The sequence below is a fragment of the Episyrphus balteatus genome, chromosome 4, assembly GCF_945859705.1.
Source record: "Episyrphus balteatus chromosome 4, idEpiBalt1.1, whole genome shotgun sequence".
In the NCBI taxonomy this organism is placed as follows: domain Eukaryota; kingdom Metazoa; phylum Arthropoda; class Insecta; order Diptera; family Syrphidae; genus Episyrphus; species Episyrphus balteatus.
The window spans coordinates 32104833-32129992 of record NC_079137.1 but is presented as its reverse complement, the minus strand read 5'-3'; the positions used below and the strand labels follow the sequence as shown (position 1 = coordinate 32129992).

Sequence of the window (25160 nt, the reverse complement as noted above, 5' to 3'; positions counted from 1 at the left end):
AGACTGACAGACTGACAGACTGACAGACTGACAGACTGACAGACTGACAGACTGACAGACTGACAGACTGACAGACTGACAGACTGACAGACTGACAGACTGACAGACTGACAGACTGACAGACTGACAGACTGACAGACTGACAGACTGACAGACTGACAGACTGACAGACTGACAGACTGACAGACTGACAGACTGACAGACAGACGGACTTCCGGGACCCACTTTTTTGGCATTGTCTACCATCATAATGTTATGGAAAAATGTTATCTCAAATTTTTTTTTTGTACGAATGCATAACTTGATATATAGTACCTATATCGCAAGTAAAAACTGTGGCATAAGAACGGTATCTACTTACAAATTTTTGCTGAACTAAATAAAGGGATATTGGAAAGCATGGTTTCATAACACTTAAGTGGTCAAATATATATTTATTGCTGTTTTATATTTGTGGTTTTTGAAAATTTAAATCTCCTGGTCACTTCACACTTTATTTAAAATAACTTATTGTGACATTTTGAAGTAGGAAGGTAACAAAATTTGTACATCAAATTTCTCAGTAGTTATACCTATTTATCAACTAACGAAGATCTTAAATTCTGATTAGAAAATTCATTTGATAAGGTTATTAGCGATCTTCCCGTTTTTTCCATAAAATCTAGAATTTTCAAAATAGCTAGTGATTTTAAATACTTTTGTTCTTTATTTTTAATGTTTATCTAATCATTTATCTATACCCTAAGTCTAAGTTATCGATCTCTAAAGTTTACCAATTACTTAAATTTTAACAAAACTTAAAAAAACGTCGTGAGGATCATTCTTTCAGACAAATCTTTATAGGTATGGAAAATACTATAAAATTAGTTATAAAAACAAAATTAAAATCGTCATTTCACAGAAACGTTTTTGTGTAAAAAAAAAAACATAATTTATCAAAACATATAAATTAACAGAAACACTCAAACCTATCATAATCATAATATTCAAAAAGTGTTCATCTAATATTTTAAGTTCAAATTGAAATCAACAAGATAATTCCCTCCAAAAAGAACTCCTCACGCCAAATCAAATTCCCAACAAATATTCTCCTCCATCTTTCATAATTCTGTTTGATTGAAAGAAAAAAAAGATACACAAGAACAACAACAACACAAATCAACAAAGGTCACCGCCGCGCCGTATTAAAAGATACAAAACATCAAAGCTTTGAAAGATTTTCAATATACCAGAAACAACCATTACATTTCAAAATAAAACTCCGTTTATCTCTTTTCTCCCTTAACAACTTCTTGTGATTGGCCAATCCATCCCTAAAGAAAAGATACTAAAAATATATCCACTCAAATTGTTGTATCTCTTTTTCACATTTTCAATTCAGAGGGTGGTAAAGTGTATGCGAGTGACGTCACACACTATCGTTCTATCTCACTCTAGCAGTAATTAGTTAAAATCCTATTCATTGAGTAAAATGGATGTTTAGTACACATCTATAAGATGCGCAGCTAAGCTATTTTGAGGATGCGCGCAAGGATAATCAAGTCAGTTTGTATCTTTCCGTTCGGTGGTGCTGAACATATTTAATATATCGGTTCGTAGATTTTAATTTACCGTACCTACATCTATATCTTGCCGGACAAAAATAATTTATCTAACGGATATAAAATTGTATTTAAGATACAAAACATACAAAAAAAAAACAAAATAAGAACTTTTTTCGATCTATGAAGTGTGCAATGTCGGTGCGGTCTGCTTCACCAAAAGTGTTACTCGATATCAGTTATAAGCCCCTTATTGACCACAGTGCCAATTTCATGAATATGAATCAAAATTCAATTAAAATTATTCAAGTTGAACAAAACTATCTGCAAATGCAGCAGCAACAATCTATGCAAGGATACATCCACCCACATGGCTATCCCACTTCTGATCCCATGGATCATGAACAGGAAACCGAGTTTAATATCCCCAGTAGTGAAATTCTTAGCTCAGCTACAAGTTCGCCAAATGGAACGCCTCCCTTGCAAAAGGACTTACATTCGCATAATAATAATAACAACAACAATAACAACTCATATCATACCAACGATTTGCATCATTTTATGAATGAAAATGGAAAGCGCCGGCAAAACTTTGACTGTGGCGACGATATCCTGCAGGATAACAAAAAACCTATGGTCTACACCGACGAAGAACACTTCCATCACATTCCACGACAACAGCCACAAACCATTGGAAAATTCTTCGTCGAATACTTGCCGACAACAGTTGACGAAGTGGGCAGTGGAGGTAACAGCAGCAGTCTTCAATCGACAAATAACACACCACCCTTCCATCCCTACAATGGAAACGACGAGGATATCTGCGAAACCAGCCAGGATAACTTTAAGTATCAACCATTCCATCAGCCCCCAGAAATGACACCACAAACAGTCAATCAAGGACAACATCCCCAAGCTCCTCAGCAAGGACTTTTTGATTTCGATCATACGAATTCGTTAAATGGCAGCACGTACTCAAGTTCGGACAGGGACGAAATGGAATACCGCCAATCAGCCTACATGTTTCATAACGAAGACGATCTCCTGCAAATGTCAGCTGGCGCTGATCCGTCCAAGTTCCGAAAGCCCCGTCGGCGGACAAAGAGGAAATCCAGCAAATTGGAAGATGCCGGCGAATTCCAGAATCAGCGAGTAATGGCAAATGTGAGGGAACGCCAACGCACCCAGAGCCTGAACGACGCATTCAAATCCCTTCAACAGATCATTCCAACGCTTCCCAGCGATAAACTCAGCAAGATCCAAACGTTGAAATTAGCCACAAGGTACGTATTTTCCCGCAACGGAATTTCCGAATGTTATAAATCTAAAATGATGTTCTGGTTTTTTTCGGGATTATTTCCTTAGCGGATTTCCCTGATCAAAATCCAAAATTCCCACTTTGGTTTTTTTTTTTCCTTTTTTAGCGGTTTTTTCCGACGCAATTTTACTCATAATCATTTTCTTGTCCTTGCAGATATATCGACTTCCTGTGCCGAGTTTTATCGACGAGCGAAATAAGCCTGCTGAAGGCTTTGGATAATCACGGTGTGACCCAAAGTAATACAGGCAATTTGGGGGGATTCGCCTTAGGCGCATCTGTCCTCAATGATGAATCGAAGGGAAGACGCAATGCACCTATTATCCCGCCAGAGAAGCTAAGCTATCTCTTCGGAGTCTGGCGGATGGAGGGTGATGCCCATAATAAATCATAGAACGATAGTTACTCCAAGCCAATTTATTCAAACTTGAAGATCTTCCAAATCGCATTTCCATTTTTAGTCGTTTAAGTTGTTAATTTAAAAAATAAATCAAAATACAAACTAAAAAAAAAAACTATTTTTTAAGTAAATGTTTATATTTTATATAAATTTATATTATTTTTTTTTTATAATTATAAAAAAATGTAAATTATGTTGAAAACTATTATTATTGTATTTAAATAAATGTAAAATACTATAGGAAGATATTTTTTCTTATTTTTTTTCTCAAGGGAATATTTAATTTATCCTAAAACCGAACCGAAATCGAGGATGAAATAAAAAAAAATAAAGTCGCGACATTTTTTCTGACATCCCGCAAACGATATGTTTTATGTGCTGTGACATTTTTTTCTCTTCTTCTCTCTGGTGGATTCGAAGGACAAAGAAAAAACAGTTGGAAACATACTTCTTCTCAAAGGGAGTGAAAAATTTAAGCATATCAGGGATAAAACAACAGAAGAAAAAAAAAAGATACAAATTTATCCCCAACCATTTTAACTGTGCGGAATGAAATGATGTCTTCAGTGTCTGCTCTGTTGTGCATCCGGTGGTGATTTATTATTTTTTGTGGGAATTTTTTTTTTTTTTGTTAACTCCAATTTTCTGGTTTTGAATTTAAATAAAATAAAAAAATTAAAAAAAAAAAAGTTTGGAGCATTTTATAGATTCGCAGAAAAAGTTTTTTAACTGCGCAAATGTCTCATTTCATTTGAAAATGATTATCCAGCATGGAAATTAAAAGTACCTACCAACTTCCGGTTGGTTGTTTGTTCAGCTAGGAATTATTGCACAATTCACAGGTCAGAGTTTGTCTTAATCCGTTTTGGAAAAAACTAAGGATGATAAAAGGGATTAGTTAGTTACCTGGTTATGTGGATTTTTTGTTTCAATATTAAAAAGGTTATTGTTGTGGGTTTTATTAGGTATTTTATGTAAATTTTGTTGAAGGGTTTTTTTTTATAATTTTAAAGGAAAAGGACTTTCCCATAGTTTGATGGGAATCCAATGCAGTTTCCTAGATTTAAAAGGAAACTTTATTTTTTTTTTTAAATTGAGATGTAGGTACTAAGTTGGTAAAGTTTGAATTAATCTTTCTTTACATAAAATAGCAACAAATATATACTTCGCGAAACTCAAAATTTCAAAAAATATCAAATTGCTTTCTAAAACCATATTAGTAAGGTAAAAAAAGTACACAAAATCAGTAAAAAAAAAGTGGTTACCCTCATTTGGCAAAAAGTTTTATTTTGGGATATGAACCAAGGATCAAAAGAGTCTTTAAAAAAAAAATTGGGTGAAAGGGTGGTTTTTTTAGCAGATAAGAAGGAGAGGGGAATAACTTTTCTAAGAGCAATCGTATTGACTTTATTTTTATGTCAATAGGTTCAGTTTTAAAAAAATAGCTTAAAAACATGTGTCATTTGATAATATTCCAGAAATGATTTTGTTTTCCCTTAACCCCTCCCTCTTTTTCGCGAAAAAGCACCCATTATACTCAATATTTCTAATAGAATATCTTTTGATCCTTGGTTCCTATCCTAAAAGCAAACTTTCAGACCAAAACTAATTGTAGGTAGTTGTCATAACGCTCTAACGTACCTGTCATAGGCTCTAACGACTTTCGAAATTTTTTTTTTTAAATTTCTTTTTATACAAGAAATCAAATGGCATACTTGGTTTTGTGTAAAAGATCATTTTAAACGGTGTTTAATTAATTATAAAAACAGATTTTATTTTATTTTTACATTACTTATGAAATTCCTTAAAAATAAGAAATTTTAAATATTCCTTAATTTCGCTCAGTAAAAAGTTAGAGTTACTTTTACCATAAGAGCAAGTACGTGCGACCTCAGTCGTGCATTTTATATTTTTTTGCATGAAATATAAATTTTTCTTCTTATTTATCAGTTTCTCATTTACCGCTTCAAAACTTTTGATTCGAATTTAGAATATTAAAATCTATTAGAAAATTGCTTTTTGGTTCAGTGAAAATTAAATATTTAGTTTTGTTGAACATTAGTCGAACATAGTTGGCAACACTAAAACGATAAAATAGTCAATTTTTTTAAGATAATAAAAAGAAAAATTGTCAAAACATTTGATAGTGAATAAAAGTGTTGGGGTCAAAATCCTGAAAACCGAAATCCCGTAAACCCAAAATCCTGAAAATCCAAACCCAGACCCCCGAAAATTCAAAATCCCGAAAACTCTAAATCCCGAAAACCCAAAATCCCGAGTTATCTGTGTTCCACTAGTAGCGTACTCTGGATACACTCTGAACAGCCCTGGGTATTTTGTCAGAGCGCAGAATTCAGAGTTGTAAAAATTTAATCAGCTATTGGCAATTTAGAAAAAAAAATGTGTTTGGAGTTCGAAAAATGAGTTGTCTTGTATTCTGGCAGGATATATGTGCATATGTATGTAGCTGCTGCTAATATAATTTATTTGTTATTGTTGCTCATATTATTAATTTTATTTACGAAATAAAAAACTAGATAAATAAACGAAATGTCAAAAGAAAAATCCGATGATGAAATAAAGGTCTATGGTATATGATGTAAAATAAAAACTCGAGCATCTCTGATATTTTTGACAGTTGATTGACATCACTCAGAGCGCCCTGATGGAGCGGGTAACAACGAACAAACCTAAATGTTTAAATTGTTATTTAGTTGGTGTTTTATTTTGTGTTTCAAGTCTCAAGATTTTGGATTTTCGGGATTCTGAGTTTTCGGGGTTCTGGATATTCAGGACTCTGGGTTTTCTGGATTCAAAATTTCGGTAATGTGTCCGTCTCCGGAAAACAAAATAAAAATATTAAAAATGTTTTTAAAAATGTTTGATTTTGTTTCTTTCAACATCTTACCGTTATACCTAAGCTGAGGATTAAACACCTTTTTGATAACAATTTTTAAATTTCTAACTTATATGAGTAGGTGTTGTTATGGAAAAGAAATAATTCTATTAAAACGCTTGGATCCGCCATTTTGGCAGCTTGTTTCTATTTTCCATACTATCCTATACTTATACTAATATAATCGGACTTTGCTGCAGAAATGTTTAAAGTTTGAAAAGCTAACTTTCTGATTATGTGGTCAGTTATTTTCAAGAAATGAAAATTAGTTGGTGTAATTTCAGTTTGAATGAAAAAAAAAAAAAACGAATATATTCCTATGTAAAATGCATAGGAAACTAAAAATAAAAATAATGACCCTTTAGAATTTATCTAAAGCGCCTAGTTTTCAGGAGGGTTCATTTCTTGTCAATCACTTAAACTTTAAGGGGTGACGGGTGAGATCTGAAAAAAAAAAATGAAATTATTCGAAGCACTCTAATGTGTATAATAACTATAATATGTATCTATCTAAGAAAATATTTATTTGAGAATTTTACGAATCGTATTTTCGCACCACAGAATATAATATAATGAAATAAATGAAAAAAAAAATGAAAAACAAAGAATAACTTAAAAAGAGGCAACGTAGAAAACCAAATTGTTTGCAATGCAAACAAAAAAGATGAAGATGGCGACTAGCCGAGTTAATATTTCTTTTCATCTTTCATCACTTTATTGAGCATCCCATCTTATCCCACAGAATCTGAAACTTTAGGACGTATCATCAGGCATCACCCCACCCGCACAGCTAGAATTTCATTTTATTGTCACATCATATCATCCGGCGTATCCAACCATTTTGCGCGAAGCAAATTAAATTTTTTGTTGTTGTTGTTGGTTTTTGAATAAGAAACGTTCTAAAATTTACAAAGAAAACAAAATAAAAACAACAACAGCTACACACTGACTTTGACAGTGCGCGCAAATGGTGTTCTCTGTCAGATTCAAGACTTGGGAACATGGCGTCACTAATTCAAAACAGATAGTATATTGAATTTCAACACAAACGCGCCCAGCAACTCGGAATTCGAATCGGAACGGAAGGCGCACGATTGAGGCCGGTAGTCGCGTCGTGCTCCTCATCTTCATCAACGATAGCTGCTCCACTTCTTAGGTCTTGGTACTTGAAGAGTTATAGCAAGTAAGTTGATAGTATTTAGAACAATTACGAGATAAATTATTATGAGCATCGGAAGAGCTGCCGATTATTTTATGCTTATGATGGTGAAATACTTTGGATATAGGGTGGATTTTTTTTTTTTCTATCAAGTGTTTCCTTGCAATGACACAATAACTTTTCTATGAGATCAAGATGACCCTGGTTGGATTATATCCATGTTCCTTGATTTTTGAACTAAAAGTGATGTGAACTATAAGTAGGTACTATTCCTTCCAAAATATTTTTAAGGCAGAAATACCTACACTGACCCTGAGCAGATGTCCAAACTTTTGGCGGAGTTATGGGTGCTTGTTAATTAAGGAGAACATGTTCGAATTTTATTCTACCAAAATAAAAGCAAAAGGTTCTATTTAGTCAGCAGATGATTTTTTTTTTATCGACAGTGTCTATCAGATCAGGAGCCAAAAATCTTGACATTGCTGCTTTAGTTTAGTTGCGCAGCAGATATAGACTCCTATGGAGTGGCGTTATTTTCGTCTGGCGCTATTCATTATCCTTGAACATGATTTTGCATCCATTCTGTTTCCAACACGTGCGAATATATGTAGATATAGGTACCGCTCACTGGCATAGAATTCTGATTACAATGGAACTTTTTTTTTATGAATAGTCGGAGTTTTATGACTCTGTAAAAACAACAATCTAGCTAAGGAGGATTGGTGAAAACAATCGACAACACATGTGGGAAAAAAATTATGTTCCATATGAGTGTTTTTCAGCGTGAGTCGCCCAGTCCGTTTTAAAACCCATTTTTCTGAAATTCCTTTTAAAAGACAATAGTTTGAGAAAGAAAAAAACGACCTGAATGCTAATTTTATATATGCTAGTAGGTATTTCTAAGGAATTGTTATAGCAATGCTGATAGTGTGAATTGTTATTGAAAATCCTATAGCGCCTTCTTTTTTTGTTTTTTTTTTTTTTTATTTTTGTTGAATTTTGTTGTTGCCTTTATTGTTGACAAAAAGGATCAGTCATTTGAGGCGCTAAGTTTGTAAGATTTGTAATTTTACGGATCCCAATCTGATTATAAAAAGTGTGAAAAGTGAAGAGGCACGTATCCTTGTGTGTGGTCAATGTCCACATGCTAAACTTTGAGTTAAATTTGATATGTATGGATCCTTGAAAATTACTTATAGGTTTTTGAATTTTATCAAAAGCAGAATCACAAAAATGATACGCCATCAACTTTGATAAATTCGAGTTTTAATATGTACAAAGGTATATAAATATTTGTGTTACATTAATTTTTCTGCTTATAGTTTAAACTTAATTTAGGTGTTTTCAATCTTAAAACAAGAAATTAATATTTTTTTGTATATTTAAAATTAATATATTCCTTTATCTTTACATACATACCTACCTTATTGAATTGAAGTAATATATAAGTCTTTCATATACGGAAAATGCTACACAAAATCATATTTTTCTTAACAAATTTTAAAATTGTTTGCAATTTGGCAAAGATAGGTTCTTTTAAGGAAAACTTAGTCCAAAAACATAAAAATCGCAATAACTCGAAAATGAGAAAATTGTTTAGTAAATTTTTTTAAACTAGATTCACCTCAGGATCCCAGGTTTTTGTTCGTGGCGGGGAATGTAGGACACATGTGTAGTAAGGTGGTCCACGCTTGTATGGGAAAAATAAAGTTTTCAAATAAACGTTGAGTCACCCCCAGGTTTGTTTCCACATCTCATTGGCATCATACTGTTAAATTTTCAGCTTCATACCTTTAATAGGGGGTGCAGATCGATATTGAAAAATTGTATTTTTATGGAAAAAAGTAAAAAAAAATATTTTTTTTTTATTTAAAGTTAAGAACTGCTTGAAAGTTGTGGTTGTTGTATATTCTAAGAAAAATATCGAAATAATAATTTCGTCAACAGGTAGTACACATACATTTATTTTTGCACATTCTGCTTTTTATTTATTATTATTAATTATTGCTCACTTTTTTTTCGAAAAAAAAATATTTTATATGTTTCATAAAGACAAGTTAAACTGAAATAAAATATTTGCTTTTCAAAAAAAAATTTTTATTTTAATTCAAGATTACCTAGCTACAAAACCTAAAAATTGAACTGTTGCTAGCACCCTCTTGCGGTTAAGATAGCGAATTGAAATTTCACAACGTTAATGTTATAGATAAGTGGAACAAATCAAGGGGGTGGCCCGGCCGAAAATCGAAAAAAAATATTTTTTGAACCACACTAATGTGTAGGCATTTGAAAAATGATCTTCTGCACCCCTTACTTACTAAGCAAAACAAAACTCCCAAAATTATTTGTTTAAACAATGTTACGGGTGTGACAAGCAACCATTACGAATCTGAATCTGTTGCGATAAATTACTTACATTATTATCTAATGTTTTGACTCATTTATTATATTTTTTTTAACACAACTACCTATTTATCTTTGAATCTTGAAATGAAAGCAATTTGAGTTAATCAATCAAGTGGTTTAAACCACGAAACCAAACTTAATAAAATAGGTAAATAAGGTATAGTTTTTTTTCTTATTATGTTCACTTTTTGCAAAATTAATAAATAGTTTTGCAAAAGTATTTTGTATTAATTTGTAAATGGTAAATTTTGTTTGGGTAGTTTAAATTGTAGAAGAGTGAACTTAATGTTAAAATCTGGTACCAATTTATGTTTAACTAACTCTCTTATTTTTATAAGGCTATAAGTGAGATTATTTTTATTACTCGTAATTTTTATAATAAATTGTAATTAAAGTTCTCAGTTTTTTTTTTTAATTTATATTGGGCTACTTTTTCGTATGACAGCAGGAGTAACAAAGCTTGATAGAATTAGAAGTACGAAGATCCGAGGAAGCCTTCATGTTAACTCAGTTGGTATTTCCATGTTCAAAGGAGAGATCCTGAAAACCCCGTCAAAAAAGCAATATCATACAACGTTCCAACACGAAATAGAAAGAAAGGTAGGCCTAAAAACTCCTGGTACAAGCAAATGCAAAACCACCAGCATTCAGTTGGCCTTAGAAATGGAACAATACAAAACCGGGAGGCTTGCCGCCGATTTCTGAGGTCAACCCGGCGAACCCCACAGGCGGATCACTAGTGTGAAGCAGTTACGTGGGATAGTTATGATCCCCTCGACATCGAGATCATAACAGCGCCGAGAAAAAGGAAGAAGAAGATTGGGCTACTTTTTCGGGACCTAGTTTTCTTAAATTGGGCTATCGAACTAACTCAGGACATGGCAACGTTGATACGAACCAAATTAGTCATCTTGTCACTTTAACTCACAACTGCTTTTAAAATAAGAAAAACATTACAACAACAAATATTTAAGACATTTTGCAGCAACAATTCCAAAGTCAAATCTTCAATTTTCCCAAAAAAAAGTCCTGATAAATACAACTAGTGTCTATTATACATCTACTAAGTAAAAATGATTTCCGTTTCGCAGGGAAACCAGTGTCTTTCACTTATTAGTGGTTTGTTTTATACATTAGGGTAGCACTCCGAAAAATAGATTGCTAGAGACCTCTAGAATGTACACAACAAGTATGAGCTTTTTATATTAATGGGAAGGTCCTCCGGTTCTCAATTTTCCATTTTTACATCAAGCTTCTACTTAAAAAAAAAAATCATTTTTTTATAAATCGACTTTATTGCAAATTTCTTTACATATTCATGTAGGAAATTGAACGCTCTACAAAAAAGGCCTCAGCCTCATACACTATTTTCGTTTATCTAACCGTTTAATAGATATTTGGGATCCAAAAATCGAGAAAAACTTTAAAAATTCGTTTTTTGTTCTTAATTTTGTAAAAAATTGAAAAATTATAATAATCAAATGCGAAAGACATATTCATGTAGGAAACAGATTTCTCCACATTCCAAAGATATTCGAGGTCAAAGTTAAATGAAATTATAAAAACATTTTTTACTTTTAAAAATTTTCTAATTCACTGAAAATTCATTATTTTCAAATTTATTTTTGTAATGGCTTAAACGTTCTATAAAAAATTCCTTTGCATCAAATTGATTGCTTTAACCGTTTAGAAGATAATGGTATCCAAATCGCAATGCATACGAGTCATAACAAAACTATTGGAATCAGGCCATTGGTTTGGATACGAATATCTTCTAAACGGTTAAAGCAATTAATTTGATGCCAAGGACTTCTTTATAGAAAGTTTAAGCCCCTATCTCTTGCTTATTTGAAAATAATCAATTTTCAGTGAATTAGAAGAATTTTGAAAAGTAAAAAATGTTTCCATATTATCTTTTAACTTTGACCTCGAATATCTTTAGAATGATTAGGTTAATAAAAAAAGTTAACAAGACCTTTTTTGTGGAACAATCTATTTCCTACAAGAATATGTCTTGCACGTTTGATTATTATAATTTTTCAATTTGTTACAAAATTAAGATCAAAAAACGAATTTTTAATGATTTTTGGACCTCAAATATCTATTAAACGGTTAGATGAACGAAAAAAATGTATGAGGCCTTTTTTGTAGAGCGTTAAATTTCCTACATGAATATGTAAAGAAATTTGCAAAAAAGTCGATTTATAAAAAAATGATTTTTTTTTAGGTAGTAGAAGCTTGATGTAAAAATGGAAAATTGCGAAGCGGAGGATCTTCCCATTAATATAAAGAGCTCATATTTGGTGTATATATATATAGAGGAGTCTAGCAATCGGTTTTTCGGAGTGCAAAATCAAAAAAAAAAAAAATTTCGATTTTTTGACCCACCCTAATGTATGTATTACATAGTCTAGTCATAAACACTAATGCAAGGAAAAACTTATGCCAAACTAAAACGCGCTGATGATATACATGGTATCCCAAAAGTCAATTTCGAAATGAAAACGGGTGTCCCAAAAGTCAACTTCGAAATGAAAACGAGTGATAGGGTAGTCGGTGACAGTTATCAGAAACGAAACTTCTGTAAGTTATCTTAGAATTTGGAGTGTTTAATGTTTGTATGTTGTCAATTTTTTTTACCTTAAAATCTGCCAGTGAATTTTGAGTCCGATACTTAAATAGACGTATTATAACAAATTGTCAACAATACCACTTTGGTTCAGTGTTATCTTTTTCAATAGAGAAACATTCTTAATTTGTCTCAAATCTTTCATAATTTTAGTAATTAAACAAAATTTATTTACATTGTATTTTAAAGGCTTAGATATGACGAAAACTACATCCGCATTTCTATAACTATTCCATAAGAATCTCTGCAATAATAATTATTTTGTCATCTCAAAGATTTATTCCAAATAAATGTCTCCTTCCTTTCCTTGTTTTTCTTTTTTTGCTTTGCAATTTCAAAAATTCCATAAAGTCCATAAAATACAACAACCTGCAACACAAATTTCAACATCCTCTCTCCCATTCCCTTTCGTGTGAAATTAGAACATTTTAATGGCCAATATCAGCCAGAAGACACAACGACGTTGCATCCTCGTCGTCGTTGGTTGTTGTCATCGTTCCAAGGCGCTTACAACATACATTATCGTCCCCTGCAGCCTCCCCGCAACAAAACTCAAAACACATGTTGTCTTTTGTCCATTGACTCAGAACACGCTGGCTGATGCCGACAAACGCCCCGTAGTTGTCGATGAGACTTCTTTTTTGCAAATTTTCAAGAAAGCAATTTCGCCGACTTGTCTCTTCCAATCGAGCGTCGTCGTCGGCGGACCAAGTCGATGAGAACATTCTAAATTTAGACGCGCAAATAGACAAATAATAACGCTTCGAGCGATGTAGGTTTTCCTCCCGACCGTTGTTTTCAAAAAGCCAAAGAAAAACAAAGAAAAATAAACAAAGACACAAAACTATAAGAAAAAAAAATATTAAATTAAAATAATAAATCTTTCGTTTGGTCTCGAACGTTTGTCCAAAAGTCCATTTCGAATATGTCAGTCAAATTGATGTCGAGAAAGAACTGTCTGTTTTCCTCTCTAAACACATCCTCTATGGGAGCTATCCTTCTTTTATTTCTTTTTGAAATTTAATATACGAGTCGAGTATTCAATCTTCTATGTACAATTTAGGAGCTATTTTTAAACTGCATCGTGTCCCATGCACTCGAAAATATCTAGACAAAAGGATCCTTTAAAACTAAACAAAAAAAAAAATTAACAAAAGTAGGTATACATCTCCATTTCGAGACACATCATCTCGAGACAATCCAAAACAGAACGGAACCCCTTTAATCGTTCTATAAGATACTTTCTTTAAGTGGGATATTCTGTACATTTTTTTGATTTATGCCATTTTTAATTGCTTTACTTTTCTCCACTTTCTTTTAGTCTCAAGGTTTTTCCTTCATTTATCATCATAAGTCTCATAGAAATTAATTCTATATACCAAAAACCACAATGTACGCAATTCAGGAGATAGAAGATAGGTGATGGCTGGGATGTTCCGTTTATTAGTCTCTGGAAGGGAGGAATCCAAAATATCTTAGAAATTATTTAATAACTTGTCGTGTTGACAGTCGATTTTTCAGTTTCCACACTTTTGATTACCATTAGACGTGTGAGTTTTATCGAAAAAGGGGAGACGATATGGTGTTGGAGATGCTATATTGATACAAATGATATTAAAAGGTGTTTTTTTTTTTTTTTTGTATTATTTGTTTGGGGAGGGAAGATAAGTTTTGACAGATCAAATTGGGTTTTTATTGGAAGGAATAAGGGAAGAGTGATGCTTGCAAGATAATTGTAACATTTGCTTTATCAGGTTAAAATTTATCGAGCCAATTATAAAGAGCGTCTTTTGTTTGAAGTAATATTTATATATTAGAGGTTTAGACCATTCCATGAACACATATTAGATCGCACCGCACTGTTCCGATTTTTTGGGATGTCATTAGGATACATAATATATATAAAAAAGCAGCTTCGAAAAACTTCTGTTAAATGCGTGGTGAGCGAAATTTTTTTCTTAATAAATACATTCTATGAGAAAATTCAGGAGAACATTTTACAAAATGATAAAATGGTTTATAACTTGAAAACTAGCAAGTTTTGGGATAGCTTGGCTTTCCACTGTAAGAGAATTATATGCAATCAACATGGCTTTAGCCAAAATTATCGACTGTTACAAATTTGCTTATTTTTTTACATAAGTGTTCAAATACGTTAGAATGTGGACATAAACTTGACTGTATCTGTAAAGACTACTCTAAAGCTTTTGATCAACTCTCCCATGATATTATCAAATTTAAATTCAAAACTTTAAGTTTTCCTTTGGGCTTCGTAAATTGGATTTCTTCATATCTTGAAAATAGATCTAATCGAAAGAAATTCATAGACGCTGTCTCAAAATCATTCATCGCAAAATCAGGTATTCCGCAAGGAAATCGTTTAGGACCTCTTCTTTTTATTTTTTAGCTATAAATGATGATTTTTGCAGATGACATGGTTTATAAAAGTATTGAATCGGTCAATGATCGGAGACAAGAGGACATACATAATTTTGCTATATGATGTAGTAAGAACAGCTTAGTTGTATAAAATGTCAGACAATACATTTTTCAAAAAGTTTTTTTAGTTTGTATGAATATAAATTATCCCAACACACATTACAGCGTTTTCTGAGCTAGGAGTTAATTTTAGTTATAATCTTGATTCTTCCGACCATATCACAAGTTTGAAGCAAATCGCTTCAGTGTTTTAGGCTGTAGCTTGAGATAGAGACAGATAGACAGACGGACACACAGACACACAGAAAGAATTGTGAGACCCACTTTTTTGCATTCTTTATCATAGTAATTTCCTACCTAGTTGATATGCCGAGTTCGATTTTTTTTTTCTAATCTTAAACTTGCCCTATAGCACCTATACAGGGTGTCCCAAAAGTTAACATCGAAACGAAAACGGTAGATAGGGTAGGTGGTAGGTGTAATCCGAAAAATAATAAAAAAAAATCGCAGCCATATATTTTGTGAGTTATGGGCATTTGAAAAAAAATCGAAAAAATGGTCGCCCCGTGAAAGTTTTTCATGTGCCGTGACTACAAATCTTAAGTTTTCTCATTTTTTTTTTTTTGCTACGGTACCTTGAATAACCCTGCTCCCAAATGCATTCAAAAATGTTTACATAAGTTGCATAAGTTTTAAAGCGAAAATTACTTTTTTGCCCAACTAAGTACTAAAAAATTTTACATGACTCTAATTCAATGAACCGTAGTGTAAAAGAAATGCACTACGATGTTTCGGCAAGTTACCTTAAAAGTTGGTGTGTTCAATTCTCTTTTCAAAATGGTATAACATTGTTGAGAATATTCCATAAATAACCGAGATAAAATTTATTTTCTTAAGAAATCCGACTTTTCTATTAGGTAATTTTTCCATATTATTTAAGTTTTTGTATTGTTAGTAGAGTAACTAAACCAAATTATTAGGGAACCCGGCCGAACAGCTCTGATTTTGACGATTTTTTTTTCAAACGTAGGTAATTAAAAATACTTTAAAGTCTATAGATTAAAAATTGCCGGTGTTGCCGTATTGTTTTTTAAAATTAAAATTAATTTCTTTTTAACAGAACCATTTTTTTTTGCTTAAATTTCATAAAACAAATGATAGCAAAAGATTCTCTAGGTAATTTAAGGAAAATATATAAAAGGCAGTAAGGGACAATCTTAAATCGTTTAAGCGATAAATGCAATTTTCTAACATTCTGACCTCAAACACAAAAAAAATATTTTGAAAACAACGGCAACACCTACAATACTTTAAAATACATTTTTAAAAAGCCAGAAGCTCATTCTTATCTCTTAAATTTAAATCCACTAAATTTAATCAAGACTTTTTGAAAAAATGGTCCTCAAACTCAGAATTAAAAAAAAAAAATGTTATTAGAAAAATTTAAAATTACTTTTTTCCAAACTTTTTCTAATAAAATATGAATTTATTTAAAAAAAATGTTTGGCCATAAATATTATCAGTTGAATTTCGAAGCAAAAAAGGTAAAATATATCACACTTTTGAAAAAAAAAAATGAAAAATTACTTCAATTTCAATGGTTTTTTTTTATTAAAACTGAATTTTTGCATTGAAATAATTAATTTTCTCAAATACTGTGGTAAATAGGAACTTTAAATTTTTTCTATTTAACTTTCAACAGTAAGGGTTATTAAATGAATAAAAAATAATTTTATGTTTAGATGTTGAACTTAAAAAAAAAAAATAAGTTACATTTTTTTTCAAAACTTTTATTAAAAAAAGTTCTTCGAAAATGAAATACTTTTTAATTTTTTTCATAAACCGTAATACATATTGACATTTCCTTTTATAATTTAAAATCATAATAAATGCGGCCAAAAAATTTGAAAATAAATGCATTTTACATTACGACCAAGTTTAAAAAACGACATGTTAAAATTTTTTCAATAATTTTTTTTTTTCAAAAATCTGAGTTCAATTACCATTCTTTCAAAAGCCGTTCATTTAATTAACTTCATTTTAATTTTACATATATGACTAAGCTTCTAGCTTTTAAAAAATGTATATTTGAATATTGTAGGTGTTGCCGTTGTGTTCAAATATTTTTTTTTGTGTTTGAAGTCAATTAATAAGAAAATTGCATCTATCGCTGGAACTATGGAAGATTGTCCCTCACTCCCATACATTTTTTTTCCTTGAATTTCCTAGACAATCTTTTGGCATCAATTAATTTATGAATTTTAAGAAAAATTTTTGAAAAAAATTTGTTTTTGTTAAAAAAAATCTTCAATTAAATTTAAAAAATCAAAACGGCAACACCGGCAATTTTTAATCTATAGACTTTAAAGTATTTTTAATTACCGACGTTTGAAAAAAAAGATCATCAAAATCTAAGCTGTTAGGCCGGGTTCCCTAATATTGCCAATTTTTGAGCTTTAGTTACTCCACTATGTGAAAGGTTCTGAAAGGGTACAAAACTTAAAAAATATGGAAAAATTACCTAATAAAAAGTCGGATTTCTTAAGAAAATAAATTTTATCTCCGTTATTTATGGAATATTCTCAACAATGTTATACCATTTTGAAAAGAGAATTGAACACACCAACTTTTAAGGTAACTTGCAGAAACATCGTAGTGCATTTCTTTTACACTACGGTTCATTGAATTACAGTCATGTAAAATTTTTTAGTACTTAGTTGGGCAAAAAAGTAATTTTTGCTTTAAAACTGATGCAGCTGAGTTAAAATTTTTGAATGCATTTGAAAGCAGGGTTATTCAAGGTTCCGTAACAAAAGAAAAAAATGAGAAAACTTTAGATTTGTAGTCACGGCACATGAAAAACCGTCACAGGGTGACCATTTTTTCGACTTTTTTCAAATGCCCATAACTCACAAAATATATGGCTGCGATTTTTTAAAATATTTTTCTGATAACTGTCACCACCTACCCTATCTACCGTTTTCGTTTCGACGTTAACTTTTGGGACACCCTGTATATCGCAAGTAAAAATCTTTCAGCAACATTTTCAACAAACACAGAGAGACAAGTTTTGGCTAAAAATATCATGAGCTTTTTTTCGTTTACCTAAGTTTGAATGATTGATATGACGTCACAGGATTTCTCATTCATCAGAAAAATATTATGAGAAATATTATGTACATAAACTTCGGCATATACACTTCTTTTTTAAACATTTTATTCTTTTCAAAATAATTTTACTTAAAAAAAAAAACCTATCTATTTTAAAAAATTTTCAAAATGAAATTGAAAGTTGAATAAAGCAAACAAAACCTCTGTCTGATGGTCTGACCTACACAAAGGCAAACGATCGCTCTAAAGTAAACACTGCGACTTATAGTTGGGCAACAAAAAACCACCCAAGTCAAATGATTTTCATTTTTATTTCTTTGTAACTCAATAAAAATGTTTGTTTATATAACGTAAAATGTGTGTTTTTTTTCGTTTTTATTTTTCCAACACATGTTGTAAAAAAAAAAACTTAAATGAACAACTACGTTGCACGTTCTTGCTCTAAAGTTAATGAGGTTTAGTTCACAATCAAAATTTTCAAAACAGTAAAGCTTTAAACAATAAAAAATGGGATATCCGTCTCCTTCGAGTCTTTTTGAGCATTCAGGGCTATTTCTGAGCAAATATGCCAACTAGTTTTCAGCACAAAACAGGGATTTAAAACCTTTTTTTGTCAGTCCCATAACATGGCCCTTACAGTAAATTAAATGCAGTTAAATTGTTTTTTTTTTTTTCACTTTTCTTCTTAAATCAGGGATTCCAAACATAGTTTTCTTACTAGATCTGTCAAACAATAAACGCCCTGCCATCTTACCTGTCATGGGAGACTTGCATTCAGCGTTATTAAGTTAAACCAAAAACTAATCCATTATCCCTAAGGCAATATGATACCATGATGAGTTCCTAATTAAGCCGCAGGATCGGTAGTAATGCACAGTTTTCGATATATTTTATGTGGCTTCTCTAGCGACAGTTATGCTCATTAAACACATCTCCTACAACATGACACAGGGTGCAAGAGACATCTGCTCACAGAGGGGCAGCATTCGATGACGATGAGGATCTTTTCATTCGAAAACGCGGATTCTTTCGTAAGATCTTCAGTACTCGCACACGCTCTTCACCACCGCTTCGTAGTCATCGTCGCACCCATGCAGATGACACCAAGAACAGCGAAGTAAGAAAAGGCAGTTTTCAACGTTGATTGATCTCAGCAGCTATGTGGAGCGACTTTGTTTTTTTTTTTTTCTTGTTGTGTCATTATTCAGTCCTAGAATTTTTCATTGCAATGCTGAGACTTTTTGAGAATTTTCCCACAGTTTCTCGGTAGTGAGTTTTACCCAGGGGGATTCGTGGAAAACGCACTTGCCATCTTATAAGAAAAAATAAAAAAAAATGGGAGGTAGCAGGGAAATGAGTCTTTTTTGGACTAGCCCGAATGAAGTTCACAATTAAATCGAATTTATGTTGGAATTTCATGTCAACTTTGTTGTAGTTGAAATTCCATTTTATAGATCATGAGGAATATTATACTCGTAAGAGGGGAGAAAGTCAATAAATCTTTCACAAAGTTTTATGAAGTAGGTATGAATTCGAATGGCTTTCATCGCTTAATAGGGATGAGAGCTGATGAAAACTTGTTTTCTTCTAAGATATATTTTAAACTTTTTTTATCGAAGAGTATTTTTTTTTTTTTTTCATGTTCTTAGAATATTAAGAAGAGTCATGGATACAAGACACTTCACAGATATTTGAAATTATTTTAAACATAAAACGGGAACAACTGGCTAAAACTCATTTTTATGTCTGAAAACTTTGAATTTTTGTATTCTTTCAAACAACAAAATTATCTTGCAGATATACATTTTTTCAGTGTGTGATAACATTTTGAATCTGAGTTTCCAAAGATAATAGTCTTTAGATTACACTGGTCCAGGGGCGGATCCAGGATTTTTTTCTGGGGGGGGCACAAGGGACGGATTGGCAACAAAAATCAAAAATAACAGTTAGAAATAAAATGACGACTGACTGACAAGCAACGAATTTTAACGACGCACAGTGCGGAATTTTGGTCTAAAACCTGGCCAAAAATATTTTGGCACATTTTCCACATCAAATAGGTACCAAATGACAAAAAAGTTATTCGGAAGTAAAAATTTTCATTTTCTTGTTACAGTAAAAGCCACTTAAGTGCTTACCTACTTACCTCCTGATTAGCCGGGAGAAAAAAAATATAAAAAATCATAAAATGCATCATGTACAATCCTGTGCTATATTAAAGACTTAATTTGTTTCATTAAATAGTTCTTGAGAAATTGAGTAGATAAAATTTAGAAAAAAAATGTTTACGTTTTTTAATTGATTTTGTATAAAATTTTGCAATATCATGGACATATTTATACCATTATTTGATGACCTAGTAGTTTTAAGTCAAATACTTAAATCTTCATTCTAATAAATATTAAAGTTCTAAAAGAATAACAAAAAAAAAAAAAACTGAAAAATACTTTTTCCCCGGGAAACCCAGTTTTGTTTTTTTTTTTTTTTTTATTTGCATTACCTAAAATTTTTTTATATCTCAAGAATATTGTGTTCAAATTGTAGGTCTATTGGAGCCAAATTGACCAAGTTATGGATATTTTAATACTTCGCTTACGAACGTTTTAGTCCAGAGTTCAAAACTTTAAATCGTTCTCCCCACAACTAATGTTTTCAAAGCCGGTGCCCCTCATAACTTCAAAACTAATGCGCCTATTCTTTTGAAATTTGGGACACTATTTTTTTTTACATATTTTTAAAGGGCCCGACCCATAGAATCCGTTGCGTCCGTTGCTTCGAAGTTTTTGACTGACAGCTCGATAAAATACACACGTTTTTATGGGAAGCGACCCATAAGCGACGGATCGGACGGAGACGGACGGATTCGACGGAAGAAGTAGCCCAACTTTCTACTTTTTCATCCGTCGTATCCTTTAACATTGGTTGTCAACAATAGATCAGTTCGATTTTCTGTTTCTGAGTGCACACCGGGGATTTTCAGAACTAAGAACTGTGTTCTTCTCCGATTTTATGAATTGTGAACTTTAATTGTATATTTGTGTAGAAAATGTAATAAAAGTAACATTTAATGATATATCTAATATATTATATCAATTAAATGCTCACATTCTGTTGTTGAGTTCAATTTTACTATGCCAAAGTCATACCTACAACTCATAATTTGTTATAAAAAATTGTTTTTACCTGAAGAGCAAGTACCTACAGGAAATCTAGTCGTTTTTATTTTATTAAAAAAAAGAACAACAATAATAGTTAAAAATTTCTTGCATCAGAACTTCCTTAGTGCACATTCAGCGATAAAATATCGAACACACCTTGGAATTTGAAGTGAGCTGTCAAAAAGCAATTCGTCATACGACGTATTCTATGGGTCACCCCTTTCTGTCCCATCCTTCAACTTCAACGGATGGATTGACGGAACGGACGCAACGGATTCTATGGGTTGGGGCCTTAAAGGTATCCCTGGAGAAATTTTCTCAATAACATAATGTTTATAAAAATCTATAAGTAAGGGTCGCTTTTGAGGAGTTTTTTTTTCAAGGGGTCTTTATTTTCGGGGTGCAATATTTTGCAAACTTCTGAAATGCAAGTTTGTTCTACATATCCAGCAGTTCAATAATATATAGGCAATGTTGTGAAGTGTTGCGGTATTTTAAAAACACTAATGTTAAAAAAAAACAACGAAAAAAGTGCAAATTTTTTAAGTGTGAACTTCAATTCCTCCGTATGAAAAAATAGAGTTGCATATATATATAATTTTTTTTTAGAATACCATTCATACCTTGATTGTCGATGTCCATATCAAAATTTTTCACCAAAATCACTTTGAAGTTAAAAAAAAACACTTAGAAAATTCACTTTTTTTTTATCGAAAAAACATTCGTGTTTACCCTTCAACAAATAGTCGTTTATTTATTTGTGAGGTGGAGCTTTTCATGGGAAAGGGATGCAACAAACAATAAAATTCGCATTTTCAGCCAGAAATAGACAAGAGTTTCACCCAAGTTCTTTCTGTTATTATTCATATAGTTTAACAACTCTTATAATTTGATGTGCTTTAAGTATGAACCAGTTCTGGGGGGGGGGCACGTGCCCCCGTGCCCCCCCCCCTGGATCCGCCGGTGCACTGGTCTGCAAGGAAATCCTCCTTTAAATGAAACTATACTTTTCTAAAGAATTTTTGTATGCTGATTCCGAATCTGAAGTCAGAATTGACCTAGCACGTCACGTTTTTTAGATATTCCCGTTAGAAAATCTCTAAAACCTATTTTGTTGCTGTTTTCGAAGAAATATTTTGGCACAATGTAATCTTTTACAATTAAAATTGATACGGTTTATGAAAGAACTTATTTTTTTCTTTCAAATTCAATTTCAATCTTCTCAATATCTCTTTTCTTCTCCAAGATATCTTAATTTAAGTAAGTTTAGTAGGTTTGGCATATCTTACCATAAAGAAACTGATCTCTAAAAACTAATATATCTTTCTCCTTAGAACAAAAGTATACTTTTCTAATGGACTTTAGTGTGCTGATTTTGAATCCGAACTCAAAAAATTTCGGTCAGCTCTGGTTTTTGAGATAAAGTAGTTTTTTTGAGATTTTCTAAAAAAAAACTTGATTTTGTGATACTTTAATGCGAATATCTTAAAATCCTGACGTGATAGAATTTCTTTGACTTCGGATTCTAACTCAGCACATCAAAAACTATAAGAAAAGTGTACTATTGCTTCTAGTAGAAACAAATCTGAAGTTTTACAAGGTATGGTTTATTACAAATAAGATATTTCTAAATAGAAAATAGTACCTATATAAAATTACAAAACACGTAAAAATTTTGTTTAATGTATTTTATTTTGGTTTTCTTTACATATTTGACTTTTTTAATATAATGGGCATTGATATTTTACATTTTCCTTAATTAAGGTGCTTTTGTTCATGTAGGATTTACTAAAAAGTGAAGGATTTCGAAATGTCTGCTTTTTTTGTCAATCATTTTTTTAAAAAATGAGTAATACATTTATGTTTACTTTACAGAACATATTTGGTGTCAATCGATAGGTCATATTATGAAAAATTAGTCCTCTAAATTTGAGCTCAATGCGACAAATAGTTTTAATTTTATACATTTTTACAAAAATTGTACCTGATAGAATTTTTCTGAAACCAGATTTAGATTCAGGAAAGTCTAATGTTTCATAATATCAAAAAATTATTTGAAATAGAAAAAAAAGTTAAATTTTGCAGACCAGTGTTATTAATTATAATTTTGGGAGATTAGCTCAACTCTTTTCATATCGTCTATAACACTGCCCAACACACACAAATTTTCTAGACCGTTGTATATCAATTCTTACTAAATGGAAGGTGTTTATTTCGAAAACCACGTTAGTTTTTTCCTAGCACCTATAGTATTTTTAAATTATTCATACCTCTAGAAGGCATAAGAATTCTTATACACTTTTTTTTGTAAAAATTTTTTTGGGTATTTAACATTTTTTTTTGTATTTTTATTTTACTTACTGAACTGAAATACATTACATTCGAAATAAATTTTATCGGCAAAACTTTAAAAACGCATGTGATGGAAAAACTAAAAAAGTATGAGATTGAGATCTAAAAAAAAAAATTAGAGCTCCTAGAAAGGAACCAGTGTGATTTTTAGGCTTAGTAAGCCCAAATACATAAGATTCGATGAAGATCTTTCTGGAAAATGTTAAAATAAGAATTAACTTTAAAATAAGTTCGAAATTACACCCAAAATTTGAAAAACTAAAATATTTAAAAAAAAATAGAGCTCTACTGACCCCAAATACATTAAAGTTTAATATAAATTTTCCCGGAAAATTTTAATAAACTCTCAAAATAAGGAAAACTTAAAAAATAGTTTGAGCATGCCCCCAAATACTAAAAATTAAATGTTTCAAAAACTAAAGATGCTTTATAGAAACCAATATGATTTTTGATTTTGATTTTAAAAAGTTGAAATTTGTTGAGAAGTAGAATTCTTGCATTAGCTCCACATTAAAGGGACTAGGAACGGAATATCCGAGCATTTCTTACTTATTCAGGATTGTATACCATTTGTTATCATTTGCAACTGAAATTTTTTCTACACTTTAGGTAAGGGTGAACAAAAAATGAAGATGTCATGAAAAGAGAGGGGTTTATTTATTGGTCATTCCAAAGTTCTTCTTATTACCATTAAACTTATCCAACTACAGAATAGAAGCATTCAAGGTATATTTGATGCATGTTACCATTTTCTTGAGACCTTGATAATCTTTAAGATTTAAGACCGATCATTTTACAATGAAGCTCCTAAGATGATGATGCTTATTATTTTATTGGAATAGGAGTTATCAAGCACAGTGGCGTACGTTGAGTCGCCGGGGCCCCGGGACAAGACTAAATTTTGGGGCCCCTTTGATATTTGGGGGCCCCTTTGATACAAAAAAAGTACGTATACGCCATACATTTTTTTTTGTATGGCTTATTTATTTTTAGGTTTATTTTAATGTTTTAATATGTTCGTAGTGCACTTTGTTATACTTACTTAAAATTTCTATCAAAAAAGTAGTAAATACTTGTACTAGGGGCCCCCAAAATATTAATGTATAAATGTATATATTTAGAGACCCCTAAAATATATTTTTTTTTAGCTTAGGGCCTCTGTTCTGAAGTAATATGTACACATTTGATTTTCCATCATCAAACATAGTTTATTTCTTTTGGGGCACCTGAAAAATTATTTTTGGGGCCTCAAAATTAAGTGCTAAGAGGCCCCTAAAATATAATATAATTTTTTTGGAGCCAAGAATTAACAGGTATTGGGGCCTCTGTTCTGATGTAATATTCGGAATGCCACCAATAACGTAATGTTTTTATTTTGGGCCCTGATGTATTTATATTGGGGCCCCTGAATTGATATTTAATTTTCCATTTGATTGTTTTGAACCACTGAAATAATAGCTTTTGAGGATCTTCAAATATAATTTGTCATGCCAAAAGAAAATTTGATGAATATTTTTGGGCTCCTTAGTAATAGATTTTGGGGTCCCCTAATTAATATTTGATTGCCTCTCAACTAACGGGGTTCTTGAAAAATTATTTATTATTTTTTGGGACCCTTCATATAATATTTTTGGAGCCCAGAAGTCATATTTAGTAATCCATCAACAAAAATGTAATTAAATTTAAAAAAACAATTTTTTTTAATTTAATTTTTTTTTACCTCCTGAAGTAAAGGCTTCTGGGGCCCCTGG

The 25160-nt window shown here is 31.5% G+C and overlaps 1 protein-coding gene across 1 annotated transcript; it reads left to right on the top strand.

Annotated features, from left to right (window-relative positions):
* The first annotated feature begins 1551 nt into the window (after positions 1–1551).
* Positions 1552–3314, top strand: LOC129918585 (protein twist). The gene is made up of 2 exons (XM_055999203.1): positions 1552–2824; positions 3016–3314. The coding sequence occupies exons 1-2, from the start codon at positions 1725–1727 to the stop codon at positions 3251–3253; spliced, it is 1338 nt and encodes a 445-aa protein (XP_055855178.1). The 5' UTR covers positions 1552–1724; the 3' UTR covers positions 3254–3314.
* Positions 3315–25160: the final 21846 nt, after the last annotated feature.

What these genes read in the sequence shown, in the direction of transcription:
- LOC129918585 (XM_055999203.1), top strand. Translation starts at nt 1,725, where the DNA reads ATGAAGTGTGCAATGTCGGTGCGGTCTGCTTCACCAAAAGTGTTACTC. An exon ending in ACGTTGAAATTAGCCACAAG is followed by an intron (nt 2,825 to 3,015) that starts GTACGTATTTTC and finishes TTGTCCTTGCAG; the next exon opens with ATATATCGACTTCCTGTGCC.